A 19,956-nucleotide genomic window follows, 5' to 3' on the forward strand; every position below is an offset into this window, starting at 1 on the left:
CTCATTATGTCAGGAAATACATCCTCTGGCAAAAAAGAGAAAAGCTAACTCCTGGTTCAGGGAAGTAGGATGCATCTACATATGAAGTATGTTGGGATTTCAGTTTTGACCAACAGTGGTGAGAATATATGAGGATCAAGATGTCCTCACTTGTAGCAATCTCTGTACATTTACATACTTTACTGTGAAAATCACCCAATGTCTATTTGCATATATATTTAGAATAATGTAGATTTTTGAGTCTTGCTAATGATAACCTTAAACCAGCACAGAAATTCCTCCCGACAGAGGTGATCTGCTTCCCTTCTGTTCCCTGGGCTGGCTTTGGCAATAGCACAGATAATCTGTGTGGTTTGCAGTCATCAGTTGTTTGATCCAGCATTAGGGAAACACAGCTGCCAGGTTTTGGAGCTGTAGTGAAGTTGGGTTATTCAAATGTAGGTTAACAGAGTGTTTTATATGACCGAATTTATTTTACCTTAATTTCTTTTAGATTATTTAAAGATGTAGACAATTTTAGTTTTAGACCTGAATATTTGAAAATAAATACTCTCTTTTGAGAGATGTTTTTCCCTGTGAGACCTCGTTGTGCACCTGCACACACCCAGCTGCTCTTTGTTTTCTGACGAGGCACATTTGGGGACTGTAAAGCAGAAATTGAGGAACATTCTAAAGAAAGTGAACACCATTCCTTGACAATAACATCTCAGCAGCTGGAACGTTTTTTTTTTGCAGTTACCAATGAGGGGTTTATAGGTGAAATATTCTGAGTCTTGTTCAGTTTTCAGCTCTGAAGAAAAGTTTCCTCTTATGAAAAGAAGCCTCTGTTCCAAGGTGAACTCCATGCAGTTCAGGTCTGAGGAGGAGCAGCTGAAGGAGCTGGAGGGGCTCAGCCTGGAGAAGAGGAAGCTCAAGGGGGACATTATCACTCTCTACAGCTGCCTGACAAGAGGGTGGAGCCAGGTAGGAGTCAGTCTCTTCTCCCAGGTAACAAGTGACAGGACAAGACGAAACAGCCTCAAATTGTGCCGGGGAGGTTTAGACTGAATATTAGGAAAAATTTCTTCTTTGAAAGGGTGGTCAAGCATTGGAATAGGCTGCCCAGGGTAGTGGTGGAATCACCATACCTGGAAGTGGGCAAAAGCTGTGTGGATGTGGCACTGGAAAAGGGGCTTAATGGTTGAACTCAGTCTCAGGAGTCTTTTCCAACCTCAATGGTTATACAGTTCTAAGATGAAAATTAACTCTCTCCCTGTTGAAACCAAGATGATGACATACTGCTATTTTTATCTTCCATGAAACTGTCAGAGCTAAACTTCCTACTCTTCATCTTCAGCAGTCCAAAGATGTTTGTTGCTTTCTCTCCTAATGCATTTCCAGATATTTTTCTTCTCCACAGTTAGTGGAGGCTGAAATCCTTTTGTAGCTTGAGTGAAAAATACTGATATCTTCAGTGAAAATGTTAATTTGTGTTAATAAGAATATGACATTCCAGATAGGCATAAATTCATGAGCTGATGCTGTGGTGTTCATTTCATCCACTTCCTTTTGATCTCCAAAACCTCCAGCTCTCAGAAAGAGAGGAAGGTGGCAAAGCAACAACCAACACTGAATTTCCTAGCAGAAGCTTCCAAATGCATGAACTTCTGAAGAATACTTAATAAGACAAACCATCCCACACTCCCTGTATTCTCCAGGCTCTAAGTAACAGAAGCAAAAGAAAGCGGGATTATCTCTGAAGCTCTCAGGGGTATAATTTAGAAATAGATAAGTAGTACTGAATTCAGTTCCAAATAATGTTTATGTGAAAGCTCTTCTCTTCCACGAATCAGTGGGTGATGTGTCTAGCTTGCACTTTTCCCTGTGTACTGAAATAGTAAGTGCATTCTGTTCTTTCTCCAGTAAGGACAGTGATCATTTTGTAATTTTTGGCTCAAGCAACATAAACTTCTATTTCCCAGGAATAATAGTTGTTTGGTTTTGGTTTTTTTTTTTTTTCTGGTGAAATGATAGGGGAGTTCCCAAAGTTTTCTTCCTCCTCTATGTGCAAACAGGATTACAAAAGAGAAGTAGCAGATAGTACCCCCCCCCAAATCAATGAACCATGATTTATCACTCAGTGTTAATGCACTTCTGTGAGCAGTAATGTGCTGCTCTGACAATCAGGTTTTGTGTATTGCCTGTATATGGCATCACTGAGCCTTAGTTGTGTTATTTGGGAACTTTGAAACTCCCATTCACAATTTTTACTTTTGTTACTGGCTTAGAAACAGCTTTAGCACACAGACTGCTTCTGATATGTGCTCTTTTTGATAACTTGGATTAACATTTCATTCAAAGTGCTTTCATTGCAAATGCAGGAGTTGTGTTTGATGCATAAATTGAAATTACAAACATTTTATTTAAGAAAAATGCTTGATTCTTTCAGGATTTACGTGCCCACAAACTGGGTGCATTCTTTTTTTTTTTTTTTTTTTTTGGGCTCAATTACTTGGCCTTTCAGATATCAACAAATTGCAAGGAGTTCTGTTTTGACTAGAAGCAAACTCAGAATTGCTATAATGTACTTAGAACACATCTATAAAACAGATCTTATCACTTCTGTTCCTGAAGGTACAGATGGGGAAATAAACTTTACCACCATCTGGCTTTTCTCACTTGGACTTTCATATAGACCAAGAAATGCTTATGCACAGAAGAGTAAATTTAGTTTCTATAAATACAAATTTTTAAAACTAAATTGGTTTAAAATTTAGTCTTTTTAAAAACCATAACAAATTCATGTCTAAATTGACAGTTTACTCAACAATGGTAAAAACTTGAGGTATTTTTCACTTTCTGACAGATTGCATCTGCTTGACAACATTGCAACTTGAGTTAATCCTGTGTTCCCTTGTGAGTGCAGGTTAAGCTCTGCCTGCAGACAGTGAAGCCCCTTTATTTTGGTCAGAGAACTGCTCCTGCACTCTGATCTCCAGATCTACAGAGCATTCTGCTGTTTGCCCCTTTTGCAGCTTGTTTTTTCAAATAAACGCTTGATGCCACTGAAGCTGTTACCCTTTCAAGCTTGTAAACATGAAAAATCCAAGCAAAGGATGTGGCAGTTAAAAGTACGCACCTGGGTGATGGTCGGGGTGCCTAAAGGAGTTTCAGCTCTGTTAGCTTCCAGCAGTGTCACTGGGCCTTGGCATCCCTCCACCCCCTCACCAAATCAGGTGAGCTCCACACCTGCCTCCCCTACTAAAACATATGGGTTTTAAACAGGGCCAAAATATGTTCTGCTTAGATTTTAAACCAGCTGCCCACCTGGTGGTGTGCTTGACCCATCTCTGCCAGGAGCGTGGACTAGATGATCTCCTGCAGTCCCTTCCAGCCTCAGCTCTGATCTGCAGTGTCCTGTCCTGCCTTCTGGCTTTGGGCTCCCCAGGATGGTGCCTCAGGCAGTCCTTGTTGGCCAGCAGGCTTTAGACAGCTGTAGATGCTGGTTTGTGACAAATCCCACAATTTTTTTAGAAAACAGCTGGGGAACACAGAGGTACTCCTGTCAGCTGGCAGAAGAGAGGGTGGGATGTTTCATCACAAGGAAGAGCATCATATGCTCTGATATTTTCAAAATGAACGCCTGGATTCACATGAAATGTATCTCAATTGCTAGTTAATTTGTCAGACATGCTGCGATTCTGATGGACCAAAGGAGGAATCGAAAGGCATTTTTACCCTGCCCCACACTACACTCTTTAGTTGGGCTCACAGTTTTGAGTGGGCAGTTCATGCACTCTGGTGCCATGAAAAACACCAACAAGAAGTGCTGCTGCAGACCAGGAATTTTTTAGACAGTGTAGAAGACAAACTGCAAGTCAAAATAAGGCATTTGAAATCAGGCTGTCAAAAGTGGTTAAGTCTGAGTTTATTTATTTGCCTCCCACCCAGCAGGAAGAAGACAGTGGTTAACTTGTGGCTGTTTACTGTTGTGACCAGTCCTTCTCACAGGGAATATATTTCTCACCTCTGATGCATGTTTTCTGTGTCAGACATTCACAGAAATAAAACCTACAAGTATAGGAATATTTGTTTCATGCTTGATACTCCCAGACTGTGAAATAGGAAACCAATGAGGGACAGATGCTGTGGACTGGAAGATAAGCCAAGGCTGTGGCTCATTAGTTTCAGCTGGAGCAATGTCCCTTTTGTTCTGGACAAACAGTGCCCTCTCCTCTCCTTTCCTCAGCACTCACAGGCAGCACAGGATCCCCAGTGCTCACCTCTGTGCCCAGGGCAGGGTGGGCACCAGGCTGAACTGGCAGCTCCTGCCCCAGCAGAGCAGCGGTCCAGCTCTCTTTTGCAGCCTGCAGTCGCAGCCTGTGGAATTAAAGGTGAAGCCCTGGAGCATCAAAGCCATGACCGCTTCAATGGCTGAATGTCTGTGGAGACTTTCCCTGCTTATCCTTTTCCTGACATTATATGGGTTTATTTTAATACATTCTGGTCTGTAATGAGCCATTATCATTTGTTTTGGGCTGAGGCAATGCATGAAGCAAAGGAGTTCAGGCCTTCAGGGACTTAGTGTGCTGTAGGGCTCCACAAGGAAAGCATCACAGGGTGCGTCTGTTCCCATGGCATCTTCCCAGGGGCTTTCTGCAGAGACAGGAGGTGTAGGACTGAAAGATGCTTCAGAAGGAAATTCTTCAAGTTTCAGGGCTAGTAGTTGGATTTAAAAAGTCACTGCTCAGTCACCTTGTGGGGAATTCAGGAGAGCACAACTCCATTTTAGATTGCTGCGCCCACAGGGTTAAGGAATGTCTTTCACAGAGAAGGCAAACTACTGAGGTCCTTTCATTAAAATAAGTATTTCTGTTTTCTCTATTAAGACAAATCTTCCCCATCAGCTAAAATCCATCTTGTAAGTGGCAGTTGATTAATACATTGATGAAGGATTTATTGGTATATTTCTTAAAACCTGTTGAAATATTTGTTTTTTCTGTTGTAAATATTTTGAGTAGTATTACTCAAATCCACAAAGTCATCCCTAACACAGGGCAAGCCCTAAGAACAGAGCATAACACCAGTGAAAACAGAATAGGGATCAACTAGGAAATAACAGGATGAACTTTGGGCTTAATCCTGCACACCCACAAGAGCCTGTACCTGTGGGACCTCTGTATTTCTCAAGCATGACATGTCAGATATTAGGTCTTCGCCAATATTTTTGTTTGCAAAAACAGTCTTTAAACTGTTTGAGCCCTGCCTTTAAGGTGAAACTGGAGCACTCATTCTTTCTTCCCAGCAGCTGATCTGCAATTAAACCATCCCAGCTTGGGCTTGTTTTGTGAGTGTTGATTCACAGCAGAGATGTAAAATCCTTAAATTCCTTTAACCCAAGATAAAGTGCCGTGGTTAATGCAAATGCTGCTTGGTAAACTTCTCCAAAAGGAAAACCCAACACAGCCTTTATTGAAAAGTATCCTCAGGATATCCTCAGGACACTTAACTGAGAATGGCCCTCTCAAGGCTCTGGCTTTGGAAATTTGCTGTGCTTTTGTAGAGTTTTAAACACTGTTCACTTCAGGTCTGGTCACATTGACCCAAGTCTTTATCAGTACTATAAAGTGTTGGTAAATTATCTGCCAAAAACATCTGGCCCCAGCATCCCAGGGACAGCTCTGGCCAGAGCTAGTCTCTCCCACTAGCTAAGTGCAGCTCGCCCTTCCAAGCACAGCTGAGTGGGATTAGCCAGACCACCCCTTAAGAGGGTCTGGGTGTCCCACTCGCTCTTCCTGCACACCACAGCCCTGCAGCAGCTGCTGGACCAAGGCATCCTGCCAGCAATGCCTTCCAGAGGGCAGAGCTGCACAGCTGCTCATCCATCCCCCCTGGATTACTTCTCCTCTGCTTCCCTTTTCACTGTTCCCTGATGTGTGCATGCTCCTGGGCTGTACAGGGATTTCAGTGCTACCAGAAGAGGCTGGTGTACCCTTTTTCCCTAATCATATTTGCTAATCATATTTCCTGCTGCAGAACAAACCTATGTAAGAGCATCCACAAACCTGGTGAGATCAAACCTCTTCCTGATTTCACTGGCCAGTCGGTGCTGGGAAGACCAACCAGCTGTGCCTTGGAGAGCAGTTATGTGAGCACGTTCTTCAGCACAATGATTTATAGCTGGAGAGCCAGTGTCTTCCTCAGGATGTGAAGTCTGAGCTCTCAATAAATCAGCTGGATCCCACCAGTGCCACGTCTGCTTGAAACTGCTTGAGGCAGTTTTTTCCATCTGCTGAGCTGCTGTCTGAAAGCTGCAGTCAAAGCATATCTCACAGGAAATAACAATGGAGCGAGATTTTTCTTTGATGAAGAAGCCCCACCCAATTTGAAAAGACCCAGTGGAAGTCAAGAACAAAATTTCTGATTGGATAAAAAGTGTTTCACCTTCTTAAACTTGCATTTGTTTTTTGGGAGTTTTTCCCCATTAATGAAGAAATCCAGCGATCATCTGCCTGGGGACACCTGTGCCCAGCTGAGATGCTGATGTTAGTCCAGGATGTGCAGAGCTGCAGCAGTTACCATGTCACAGGTGATGGGAGCTGGGACACCTGCGACCTCTGAGACCGGCCAGGATTGCCAGGGTTTTCCATCTGCTGGACACAGACCCCCCAGCCAGAGCCCAAACTGCAGGAGCCCCTCCCTGCTGGGGTCTGCCTGTGGCACTGTCCCTGCACGGCCCTTCGGTGTCCCACAGCCAGGCAGGGCTCTTCGGGTCACATCATCAAGGTTTTCCCAATCATACTGCATCCTGTTGAGAGGACTGACGGATTTGTCTTTACAAGCAAGCTGTGGGTCTGCTGGTGGATAAAACTAGCACTGAGAGATAAAAGAAACAATAGGAAGGATTCCACTGATTGATGAATGGGAAAAGGTATTTGCCTTTACAAACAAACTGCAGGTTTGCTGATAAATGAAACTGGATATTGAAAGATGAAAGAAGCAATGGGGGAAAACCATGAATTCCATAAGAATTAAAAATTAAAAGGGAGGGTTATACATTAAAGGAGAATTTTAGGTATCAGGCGTTCCGGGAAGTCTGTACCTCTCAGGTACCTCAGCCAATGGGGAAAGAGAGAGGGAAATGTGGCCAGGAAATTGGGATAAAAGGAGGCTGCGTCCTCCAAACATTTGAGAGACCCCAGGGGAATGCCCCATGGCCTCTCCCTTTACTCGAATAAAGTAAAAGGACTCCTATGTCTCCTTTTTGGACATAAACCTCTGGTGTTTGTGGCTTAATTTTCCTAACACAGTGACAGGAAAGTCCCTCACACATCACGTGTGGGGCTGTTTGGTACAACCCACACGTGCAGTGAGCCTTGCTGCCTGGGAGGGGATGCTGAGCCTGACGTCTGTGAGCACTCGGTGCTTGCCTATTTCTTCATGTGCATCTTACACACAGAACACTTTCAGGCTGCCTGGTCAGATGCCGCTGATCAAAGCTCTCTCTCTAGAAACAGGAACATATGCAGGATTTTTTTTTTTTTTTTTTCACTATTCCAGCTTTCTTTTTTTTTAAGAGCATTAAGAATTTCGTCTAACGAGTTACCTGGCTTAAAGGAAACTCCCAAAGTGTGATGGTAAGCTATAATTACTTTGTATTATGATTTTATTTTGTGTGTGTTTGAAACTTTCCATAGCTGTTTAGTTGTAATGCAGAATATGGATTTATGCATACCCTAATTTCCTATATAAATTTGGAAGAGTTTTCCAGCACCTCTTTATTTTTAAGTGGTACCGATGTTTGTGTTCTCAAAATAATTTTACATCTGCTTAGAGTGCAGGGTGATGTTTGAATTGTAGATTTTCAGACAGCTGTGTATGTATGTGTGTGTTTACACCATTGTTGCACCAATATGTGTCTCATCCCTTTCAAGCCATATTCTGGCTGTTCTGAAATCCTTCTGGTGATCATTCCTTAAGTATCTTCCTATATTTTTTCTTTTATGGGAGGATTTAAACAGATTTTCATATCATTAACTGGCTTTAGGCTTGTCCTAATCCACTATTGGCTTGCTTATAAGAGCTGTCAGCAGATACCGTGCAAGGGCTGTCTGTCCTGGCCAAGCAGTTATTCTGGGGTAACATTTCTCTCCTGGGGGAAGTGTCAGAGATCAACCTCTGAAAAGAACAAATCCATTCAGCATTTTGGATTATTTTCTTTTCTTTTCTTTTCTTTTCTTTTCTTTTCTTTTCTTTTCTTTTCTTTTCTTTTCTTTTCTTTTCTTTTCTTTTCTTTTCTTTTCTTTTCTCTTTTCTCTTTTCTTTTCTTTTCTTTTCTTTTCTTTTCTTAGAATGTCTTCTCATTTTGTCCACTGTCAGGCCAAACTGTACTTCTAACATTTCACAAAGCAGCTTTCAACACCAGTAAGCTGTTGATGTGAGCAATAAAGGCTTGGGCTGCTGTTTGCACTGGTGATCCCTGATGACCACATGGGACTGGGAAGGCACAGGAGAGAAGCTCAGCACTGCTGCCCTTCAGAATCCAGGAAAACTGCGTGTCCCCAGGGAAAATGCTGCTTTATATGCCCAGGGTTGCAGCCTAGGGTTCGAGGACCAGTCTGTGAGGATGACCTGGACCTTGTCCTTTCTCCTTTCTCTTCTGCCAGCTGCCTTGCTCAGGCCTGACCCTATGCCCATCCCTCTGGAGGTTGCCAGATCCTGCTCTTGGCAGCAAAGGCAGGATTAGATACTGTCTGCAAGTTGCCCCCAGGGCTCCCTGGCTGAGTACTTCTCCCAGCCGGACTCCCGGGGGTGCCTGGCTGTCCTGGCATCCCTATGGATGTCCTTTTCCTGCAGGTGGCCCCAGCAGTGCCTGTGGGGGTGCTGGCTGCTCTGTCCCTGGCAGATCCTACCCTGCCCATGGCACCAGCAGTGCTCCATCCCCACTGGAGACAAAGGCAGGAAACAAAAATGAAGAGAATGTGAATTGCCAGCTCCCCTGGCAGCCCAGGCCAGGATGTTCAACTGTACAGATTATCTGTTTTTTTCACTTATTAGTCCCACTGCACAGTGATTGCACCAGAACACCTCTGCCAACATCTCCATAAACTCTCTGGTGCAGGGTTTTGGATGGAGTTTAAAGGAGAAGGAAAGGGAAATTTATTTTGCTTATCCCAAGGGCTTGGAGGCTTATGGAGAACAAATCAGTTTTAGAAGACAAGACAGAGAAGAAAACAGGAGATTGTTCTCACTTTAAGATGGCCTGAAGGGAGCATTGGCTCCCTTTGCTGCCTGTGCCAGAGCCATCAGAGGAAGCAGCTGATCCCTGCCTGCCAGGATCCCTGCTTTGCCCATCACATTGCCTTCCCCATCCACACTCTGGGGGCCAGCCAGTGCTACCCTGCTGCCAGCCTTGTTCTCATAGTTACTGGGACAGCGCTTCATGGGAAATATTTCTGCCTTAATAATGACTCAACCTGTTTTTTTGTATGTCTGTCTAATTCTGGAGCAACCTGAAAACGAGATTGGAAGTGCTTACCACTGGGGATAATTACTTTTACCACAAAAGTACTTACTTTTGGGGGAAAACATTGCTGGGATAAAATTGGCACAGGGGAGGGCAGGTGGCCAGTGGAGATGGTGATTGCCTGCCAGCAGGATGTGCTGGGAGGAGGCTGGGCTGAGACCTGGGCATTCATCATAGCAAAAAGGCTGAGCATGGTCGTGGCAGGAGAGTCTCAGTGTGGTGCCAGCCCCTCCCAGGGTTTAGCACTGAAGAAGAGATTGAATGCCTGGCTACCATCACTGATGTCACTCTGGTGACAAAACTGCTCTCATGGAAAGGCACCAGGCTCTTGGCACGGTACTGCACTCAGGCTTTCAGCAGCAGGATGGCAGCCAGCCTGGGAGCTTGCTCTGCATGCTCCAGAAAGTGCAGCTCAGACTGGGTTCAGCATTGCACTAAGATTTAAGAATTTTGCCTTTCTGGGTAAACTCAGTCTTGAAGCTGGGCTCAAAGCCATGTGGTGAGAAGATTTTAGTCTTTCCTAAGGCAGCCTCTGGGCCAGGTGGGGGACCAGTTGTATTCACCTGCCCCTTCAGCAGGCTGGTGGATTTGGTGGGAGGAAGAAAATGGAGAGTGAGTGAGTGAGTGAGTGAGTGAGTGAGTGAGTGAGTGAGTGAGTGAGTGAGTGAGTGAGTGAGTTTTTTCTAATTCTTAATGAACGCCTACATGGTCGGAGCCTGGTGCCCAGGAGCGTGGTTGGCTCCTGCTCAACCTGCAGGATAGCCAGGGGAGAAGGGGTGGGTGAGAACAATTTATCTTCGGATGTCTTCATTTTCTCTGCACCGGCAGGGCTTGGTCTATTGGATACAAAGTGTTATTTGTGCTTGCTCTTGCCTGAAGAGCAGGAAGTGGTCCTGGAGCAGCCTTGGGCTTCCCTGCATGTGGTCAGAAGCTCCCCCTATCTGGGCAGCACAGATCCGAGTCCGCAGGCAGGGGGGAACAGGAGCTACAGGGGAAATGGCACCATTCTGGGAACAGGGATACACAGATCTTCCCTGTAAGCCCCATATCCCCTGGCAGAGCCCACTGTAGCCAGGCAGGACGCCTGGCAGGACCCCATTGACCCAGTGCTGGGACTGGCCAGGTCTGCCAAGAGCAGCCACGTGGCAGAGTTCTGTCTGCACCAAAAGGTACAATGGCTCTTTGTCTCCCCCACTCCCTCTGGGAGCTGTGGCAGAGCCTTTCTATTCTGGAAATATTTTTTACCTTCTTTTACATCTCCCTCTGGATGTATTCATGGCCTGTTGCAATTGTTGCTCTGCCAGCTTTATGTCTTCAGTTCTTTCTATAATGCCCTGGTGCACTTAGTGGCAGAACTTGGGTCCTGGCATTCCAGGCTGTGCTCCTATTCCCCTTCCAGCATCTCCCCAGCCTGCCCTGCACACCCGCAGCCCCTGGAGCCCTTTTTTCCTACAGGCTGATTCCCAGGCACTGATACTCACTTTGGTCAGTGCTGTCTAATTCTTCGGCCTGCTTTGTAATTCTTTTCTACAAAAGTTTTACGTGCACTGCTGTTCCAGGGTAGAGTCACCGAGTTCTTTATTGAGCCTGACACAGTGGCATGACAAGAACTAGATTATTCTCATGGTCTCTGCTAAACCTAAGCCCAGCTGCATCAGAGGGAGAGTCAGAGCAAGTCGTTGGGCAGGCAAAGGGTATGTGCAGGCTGTGAAAGAAATTGCTCCAGGAGCAAAAGATGACTCAGTGTGAAGACAGGAGCCAGGAGGTTGTGGATACTTCGGTCAGGGTGTGCTCCCAAGGTAGCAGAACAGAACACAGAAACCATTTCATCAGGAACTGCAGGACATTGATGGTGGATTTGGGTAAGGGGTGCCTCAGGCAGCAGAGAGGCTGCCACAGAGTCATCTGAAAGGGAGTGTGTGACATTTGATTTTGGGCTGGATGGGTCTTTCTGGGAGCAACACTGATTACAGAAAACACGATTTCAGTGGAGCCAGCTCCATGACAGCTGCCTTGATGGCTCACATGATACAGGCACATTCAAATAGCTGCTTCCCTTCATTAGATGCCATCTAAGCCAGGATAGTAGCTATCAGCAAAGAAATACGGAAAACTGAGGTCTCCACTCATCAGAAAAGTAAATATTGACACTGGGCATTTCTAGAGAGTCTGGATTCTTTCCATCATTTCCTGAAATCCCATAACAGCCATAAGTGTTTAATTTATGAATGCAAAGAAGGAATGTTTTTTCTTGCAACACTCAGTCTGTCGCCAATGCCCCATGCTCCTTTTCCTAGCGTTTATCCTTGTGGTGACATCCCCTCTCCAGAGGAATCCATAACACTGTGCTGGAGGCCACAGGTCTGCTTGGAATTACTGAGCCCTTCATCCTGGTGCCTTGGAAAGAGCTTGTTTAATGCAAGTAAAATAGACTAATTTCCCTGAAACACGAGGCAGTTAAGAGGCTTTTATAAATCATTCATTTTCCATGCCACTGGCAATTTCAAAACTATCCTTCTGGACCAAATGAAAAATGCTACTTTATACCAAATGGTCTGTTCATAGCTGGAGCCTTTCCATTTTTATTTTGGTGATTAGGATGCTGCTTCTAAACATGGAGGTTGCAGAGTTGAAAGCTTTTATGTCGAGCTATCGCTTCCCAATATTTTAAGCTAGGTTTACAATGGATTGCTTGACAAAACCAATTTAGCACAAATGGGATTAATATATCAAATATATTTCAACCAAAAGGATTTTTCCCATTTTTTATATTTAGCTCCATTAACGATCTGTGCCAACATCTTTGCCAGTTGCAATGAAGTATTTCAGCAATGATGCTGCTGTTCCTTTATTTCCTCAAACAAAAGCAGATTTTTACAAAAGGGCTTTTTAATTCCTGCATGCAGCTATTCCTATGGCAGCTGCATATCTGCCATAGTCCAAGAACCCAGCTCAGGGGATTCTCTGCTCTGCGAAATCTCGTATTCAGCTGGTGGCACCTTTACAAGCTTGCATTCCTTTGGCTCTAGTGCTTTTATTAATCTTGCTCCCACTTAGCAGCTGTGAGGCTCTGGGAGCTGACCAGGCTCCAGGAGGAGGAGGAAGCTCCTGTGAGGTGTTCCTGAGCACACAGTGACTCCAGGAGTCAGTCACCCAGCTGACAAATCCTAAAAAATCTCATTAATGAGCAAACCAGACGAGTCAGCTTCCAAATACTGTTGCAACAGGGAAGGCAGACAATGAAAGGGGAAGCAGTCCCTGTGGCTTTGCTCATTGCTGGGGTCAGGGGAGTTTTGCTGCTGATACCAGGGGCCTCCAAGGAAAGCTGGGCATGGGGATGCAAGGAGGGGCTGAGCCAGCCAGCAGTGAAGCGCCAGGCTTGGCTCATTGCACAGAGCTTTGGCAGGGCTTGCTGGTGAGCCAGAGCTGGTCTGGTTTTATTTATGTCTTCTTCCATGAGCTTGTCATCATCACCTTATGATGGATTTTTCTTTTTTTAAATGTAATCCTATTTACAGAACAGTTAATAAGATCAAACCGCCTGCCTGTTCCTGCCCTGACCTCGGGGCCCTGAGGCTCTGGTCCAGCACTAGCAGGAATTGTCCATGGCTGTCCCACAGCTTGCTGGGACGCTGCTCACAGCTACAGTAGGTGAGGTTGGTACCAGCCAAGGTCTGAGCAGGTGGCCTGTGCAGAGCTGTGCCCTAGGCCACTGATGTCTCTCCCACCCACGGGCAGTGCCTCTCCTCGGATTTGCTGGAATGGGGCATGGATCCTCTTCAGTGTGCCCTCAGCTGAGCTCTTCCAGGAGCAGCCTGGGGGTTGCACCAACACTGGCAGGGGCAGGAACAGAGCAGGAAGAGCAGGTGTCAGCACAATGGCACAGGAGAGGAAGGGAAAAGCACCTGTAGTTCACAAAGGGAGTTGTTTCGGACAGGATGTGACCAGAGCAGCTGGACCAGCAGGTACTTCTCAGCACAGACCTGCACTCTCTGCTCCTCCCTGGGTGCTCCAATGCTGCTGCATGTGTTGTGGAGCCCTATTGTTGCAAATCCCAACTATGCATTTTTTCCAACCTAATTTTCTCAGGAATTGACCCAATTCTAGCATTCAGGAACTGGCATTCACTCTACTGGCAAATGTTTCTTATTTGTTTCAAACAGTGTGTGTCCAGTGACCTTTTCTGCCTAAATAGCTTACACAATGGGAATACATGAATGCTAAATTCTAATCTTGCACAACTCTGAAAGCAGAGCCATACATTTACCAGCAGTAAGGGACTTTTTTCCCCATCCTTTGCAGGAAGTAAGAAGGAAAAGTCAGCAATGTGCAATTTCAGTGAAGGGAAGTGAACATTTGCTGCTCCAAAACATTCCCATTGCTGACAGCTGGGAAGTGATAACACACTCATTCGGGCAGCAAATCAAACAGTGATACTGTAAGTCTTGTACAGGTTCTTGAAGGACACTTTTCTTCCTAACAAGAAGCACTCCTTCAGTTCCCGATGCCATTCCCATGCCGTTTGTATGCCTGAACTCTTTCTCCATATGCCTAAATTTGGCCATGGGAAAAGCCAGTCTGAAGCCACAGCCCATTGCTTGTCAGGGCATGTGCACCACAGCTCTGCTGTTCCCGAAACATTTCCATTGTCCCTCCTGGAGGGCACTTACTGCAGTCAAATTCCTTCAGCTCACATGAGGCAACATGGCCATGACTGACTCATCTATGACTGGCCACGACCTTGAACGATCCTTAGTAGATCAGCAAGAACCATCAGATGCTTTTTCAGCAAGGTGCATTTGGCAATAGTTTCTCACCTGGGGTAAACCAGGTGTGGTTGAAGCACCTGCTCCTTGCAGAGTTCTCCAGGCTGAGGCAAGGGAGGGCTTGCAGGAAAGGAGGAATGAAGTAAATGGTGACAGGCAAGGCTGTACAAATCTCATGGCTGAATGCCTGGCTCCAGGAGAGGAGTGAGGAGAGGGATAACTCACTGTATTCCCTGCAGAGCCCCAGGAGCCAGGAGAGGCTGGATTTGTCTCAGAGCCAGGAGTTTATGGGAAGGCTCTGTGGTGGGTCACACTGGGGATGGTCCTGGGGAGCCCCTGGTGGAGCCACACGGGCTGAAGCAATTAGTGGGGCTGCAGCGAGCTGTGGGGCTGTGGCTGCCAGCTGCTGGGACAGCTGTATGTCACCACCTCCGGCAGACAGCCTGCACTGATTCTGCCATTTGGTTTTCATCTTAATGAATCACTTCAATATTTCAAACTTACCTTTGACCCGCTTGAGCACATAACAGCAACACTTAACACCAGCACCTCATAAATCCCTCCAACGCTCCCTCTGGTGCTTAGTAAAGCCTCTGACCGTGTGGCCAATGCCATTACATTACAAGACAACATCTGGTCCCTGGGGAGAACAGAGAGGACTCTTTAAAACAAGATTTCTGAGAAATACAAAGCTTTGAGCCATGAAGCTGCTGAGGAGCCTCACACTCCAGAGACAGATGGGCTCCCATGCAGCTAGAGGTCCAGGTAAGAGCACTTTGATGGTTTTAAACCTCTCTGTGAAAGCATTTGTTTATTTTTACTTCCCTTGTGAGATCCTATGAATATATTCAAATATGCTGGAAATGAAAATAAGCTTTCTGTGCTAACATGCACACACAGACCTTGGATGCTGCTGCTCACCAGCTCCACGTTAGAGCTGCTGCTTCTCCCAGCTCTGTAAGGCAGCTTTCCTTGTCACTGCATCCTCGGACCTTTCTGAAACACAGACTCACTGCCTACAGCCAGGTTTGTACTGACACTAGTTTTATCCTGTGTTTAATAGGTTAAAGAAGTAATTCCCATGATTTCTTCTGCCTACATGTTCTCGCTTCACAGTGAAACAGAAAAATTACTGGTATTTCTGTAATAATAATATTTATATAATAACTATACTTATGATAACTTATGATGTTATGATAACATCATCTATGTGATAGATTTATGTGATGTAATAGTTACAAATATGTGATGGACTGGGGGATTTGATATTAATTTTAATTGAAAATTTGTTGTTAAAGTTGTTATATATTTTTAGTTGCTGCTGTGTGTTGCCAGCTTGAATTTCTGGTTTATTTTCAACATATACAGATACCTGGCCAGCACCACCTGCCTCCTCCTCTGGCTTCCCTGAGCCACTTCTTTCAGTGATGGGGGGTTTTTGTTGGCTCCAGTCCTCAGATTTCTGCAGATCCCTCTTACCTGAAGTTCTGTCATTCAGCAGAGCCTCAGTTTCACATTGCTGCACGGTAGCTGTGGGTGCTGAGGAGGAAGCACCTGTGTCAGTCTGACCTGGGATTTCACCTGCTTAAGCCAGGCTTGTGTGGGCAATACAAAGTGAGTTTGTTTTCCGAATAGATCTCAGTGATAAATTGTATGCTTACACTGATGTTGCCAAGTTCTTAGTCAAGTGGAGCTCAAGCAATGGCCTCAAGGTTCCAGGAAGATTAATGTCTATATCTATACCTATTTATATACCTAGATCTGTATGTCTCTCTCTTGTCTTCCATCTCTATCTAATTTATACCCACACCTGTATCTATATGAAAAAAAATGAAAACCCTGTCAGAATCCATGTGCTTTCTGGCACAGGTAAGCATGCTGAGCTGGGGTGTCCATAGGCAGCAATTTCTACCCACCTTTAGCCTGAAATCTGAAGGAAGGAGTAGCCCCCTCCCTGGAAACTCTACTCCTCTCCCTCTCAGTCTCTATCTTCCCTCCAGTAGATTTACACAAGAATAGAAATTTGTCCCCTTCAAATATTGCCATGACAACTAAGAAGAATTCTCACAAGCATTCCTACCATTCCTACCAAGACCTTCCAAGAAACAGCAAAGGCAAAAGGTGGAGATAGTTGCATAAGATGTGTCTATTTTTTGGATAAGACAAGGCTCAGGCATTCTTTTTTCATTTTTTTTAATGAAAGTATCATTGGTCCAAGGCACTTCCTGTGGCAGTGGGTTGAATCACTTTCCACAGAAGACGTGAGACAGAAGGCTGGTGATTGAAGTACTGACAGACTTCTGGAGAGTCTACTTAGCTGGCCACAAACTATGTCAAATGAAGCCACGTTTGGCCATTACTAAAAGTTGCAAAGCCAAGTCCTCTGGGAAATGATTAATCAGCCTTGGTAAACAAGTAAAGCCATGCTTGCTGTCAGTGCAGAGCCTGCAGAGGGAACACCAGGGCCCCAGAGTAATGTTGAATCCTTTGAACTGTGCTGTGTCTCCACAGGCCCCTCTCAGCGGTGCTGCAGGACTGCTCCTCTGACCAGCCCCTGGCCACTGGAACCCCTGATGGCTCCCTGGAGGCTTCCCGTGCTCCCCGTGGCTCTGGTGTGGGGCTGGGTGCTGGCCTCCTCCCCCAGCACAGGTAAAGGCCAGTGTGCTGCTGTGTCACTGCTTGGGGTTAACTCTGGGGAGTCTGTCCTTCAGCCAGAGCTTTTCATCTCTGTGTGTGCATTGCTGTGTGAGCGGCTGGTTTATAAACCTGTAATCTACCGTCTAAATATGTTATGTGTTTAGTGGTTGTGTCTCTGAGTGAATTTGGAAGGAGGAGAGACTGCCTTTGGTGCACAGCAAATATATCTGAGAGAGAGTTATCAAATATAAACACTGCTCATAAATGCTCCTGAGCATGGTCCCAGAGAGACAGACTGCTAGGTGTGAGAAACACAAGGCTTATTTGTATTTGTAGAGCAATGCTTCTAAGAGAACACAGCTCTGCAAGCTATTATCCATGGCAATGGCACTTCAAGCACCCTTTGCTTCAAGCCCTCTTTGCTGCACTGCACCTGCCGGCTCTTCTGGCATCTGGCATCTGGCACTTTGCACCCAGAGAGATGGTGAGCAGGTCTGGCCTTCCCTGATGGAAGCAGTGCATGGTGCAGAGGTGAGAACATGCCCAGGAGGCCACTGAGAGCCTGCCTGTCCTGCCAGCCAGCAGACCTAGAAAGCTGCCAGCAACCCCCTGCTGCCACGCTGAGCAGAGCGTGCTGCCCTGGAGATGGGTTCCAGAAAATGTAAGGGTCACCTCCACCTCTCTGAGCAGTACAGGGAGGTGCAGACATAGAGGGGGGACATATGGGGGGGACACCTGGTAGGCTGCCATTTTCCCACTGGCACAACAGGTAGAAAATTGCAACCCCCAGCTGCTGTTTGCAGCGTCTCAGAGGACACAGTGTGGGCAGAGCTGGTGGGGGCAGCTGGGGACAAGCAGGAGTTTGTCACCAAAGCAGGAATGTTGGTGGCAGCATACTCAGCAGCCAGGAGAGGTGGCTGTGAGGGCTGTGGCTGTCTCAGCCAGCTCAGCATTACTGACTCACCACCAGAAACATCAGGGGGAGAAAAAGTTAGTTCCGTTTTTTTCCAAGAAATATCCAGGGCCAGCTTTCCTTCAAGACTGCATGATGAAATAGAGCATTTCTAGTCCTGTGTTCTGTATGAGTGATGTGAGTGAGACTGGTAATGTATTATTGTGAAAATGAGAAACTGAAAGAGGCAGTGCTGACATTTAAAAAACAATCAAATCCCAGAATACAGGAAACATCCCAAGGAGAAGCTTTTCTGTTCCTTCTGAAATCCAGTCAAAATTTATTTTGCAAGAATTGCTGTTTACAATTACAATTGTTTTGAAAAAATACTGCTGTTTTGCTCAAGCTCACAATGTAAATAAATTTCAGAGCATTCTCCTATCTAGTCAGAAATTCCAGTTCCAACCAATCTAATCCTCTCTTGACAGCTTATCATGACAAAGGCTAGCAGTTTTGCTTCCTTGTTTGCACAGCTGTGAGTCTCAGCATTTATACACTCAGGAAGAGCTTCCCAAGCAGTTGGTCAGGTATCATCCTAAATACATCTCCTACTTCACCATCTAATGTAGTAACAAATCTCCCATGGACCTTCATGTACTGGGAAAAGTGGGATTTTCAAACTGCTGCCTGGAGCGTGTTTAATTTGGGAAAACTTCTGTAGAAGAAACAAATCCTCCAGCAATGTACCCTGCGAATTTTCCAGGGAGCACATTAAAGCTGGATTTATGTCACCATCTTCCCCTGAAAAATATCCTTATGGTCTGCTTTCACAATGGATTTATTAAAATAATAGAAGAAAAAATTGGTGTAAATCTCGAAGAAAACATGAAAAAGGTGTTAGAGAAGCCAGTGATCTGGAGGCCAGATTCAAAGGGAGAATGATGGTAATGCTGGACTGACACTGCCAGAGGGGCTCCAAATTCCTGTGAAATAAAGTGTATCATGCAATGAATACGTAGAAATCAAAAGAATAATATCACCCTTAGAAAGTGGAGAAAAATTACCTTAGATGTTAACAAAAATTGACTTTGTTTTAGCTACTAAAACTGGGGAGCCAAACACTTTTTGTCATGTGAATGACAACTCCAATAGAGCTGGACCTTTAGAACATGTCTTAGTACAGAATTCATCCATACTTCCTTATTTATTGACATATATCAGCATCTTAAAATACTTTTATGAAAGCCAGATCAACTGTAAAGGCACATTTTTGTATAGCTGATAGATGTCCAAAATAATAATTACTCTCATTCTCTGCTTTTTGCCTTTTTTCTTTTCCTGTTTGTTTGAGTTTCCCCCCACCCCCCCAACAATCTTTAATACACTTGAAAAGAATATTTAAAGCAATATGGGTGATTTGTGCCTATTATGATAAAGGAATATAAATCCCCCAGACAGCATGCTTTGATCTGTCCCCCTGTGCTGGTGTATGTGCTGAACACGTTTGCAGAGGTAAGTGTCCTAAGGTTGGTAAATATCAGGGGTTGAAGGTAAGCAAATATAGGACATGAAAGGTCATCCCAGGACAGCAGCTTTGCTTAAAACATCTTGAAAAAGAGTGTCAAGAAGTGGCATTCTTTGTGCCTTTTCAATGATCCTTGAGTGCTTTCTCTGAGCACCAGCAAAATCTGATTTTTGTGGGGTGGGCAGGAGTAGAGCTTGTGTGTGTTTGTTGAAAAGAGGGTTTTAAGCAGCCAGGGCTGCAGCCAGCAGCACTCCCCTCCATATCCAGCAGCTGCATTTCAACAAATCATATCAACATATCATAACAACAAATTTCATCACTACTTTGGGTTTGTTTTCCTCACTTTGCCACTCTGTTTTACCCTCTGCTTTGTTTTTAATGTAGTTGCTCCCCCACAAGACCTTCAGATCACTGACCCTGGACTCCTGGGTTCTCTGGATGTGGAGTGGAAGCCTCCACCCCATGTACAAACCTTCAACGAATGCACAGTAAAATACAAGTTTGAATATCGCAACGCTGGGGATAGGGACTGGAAGGTAGGGCAAAGCATGAATTAATCCTCCCAAACCAGGGCTACTGTTCTGCCTTTATTTCCTGCACAGGCTTGTGTTTGCATTTCAAGGAATGGAAC

At 45.2% G+C, this 19,956-nt stretch overlaps 1 protein-coding gene across 10 annotated transcripts in view; it reads left to right on the forward strand.

Moving 5' to 3' along the window:
- Nucleotides 1-103: 103 nt before the first annotated feature.
- IL13RA2 (interleukin 13 receptor subunit alpha 2) overlaps nt 104-19,956 on the forward strand; it is a 28,963-nt gene continuing 9,110 nt past the window's right edge. Inside the window, exons 1-5 of one of the 10 annotated variants that reach the window (XM_088172886.1) lie at nt 14,969-15,036; nt 15,172-15,297; nt 15,640-15,885; nt 16,783-16,920; nt 19,710-19,861. In XM_088172886.1, the coding sequence (XP_088029012.1) occupies nt 16,845-16,920; nt 19,710-19,861 (228 nt within the window). In that variant the 5' untranslated portion in view covers nt 14,969-15,036; nt 15,172-15,297; nt 15,640-15,885; nt 16,783-16,844. The other 9 variants (XM_088172888.1, XM_088172887.1, XM_088172890.1 and 6 more) reach the window with 9 other exon arrangements.

This window comes from Sturnus vulgaris, chromosome 14 (assembly GCF_052056855.1).
Source record: "Sturnus vulgaris isolate bStuVul1 chromosome 14, bStuVul1.hap1, whole genome shotgun sequence".
In the NCBI taxonomy this organism is placed as follows: domain Eukaryota; kingdom Metazoa; phylum Chordata; class Aves; order Passeriformes; family Sturnidae; genus Sturnus; species Sturnus vulgaris.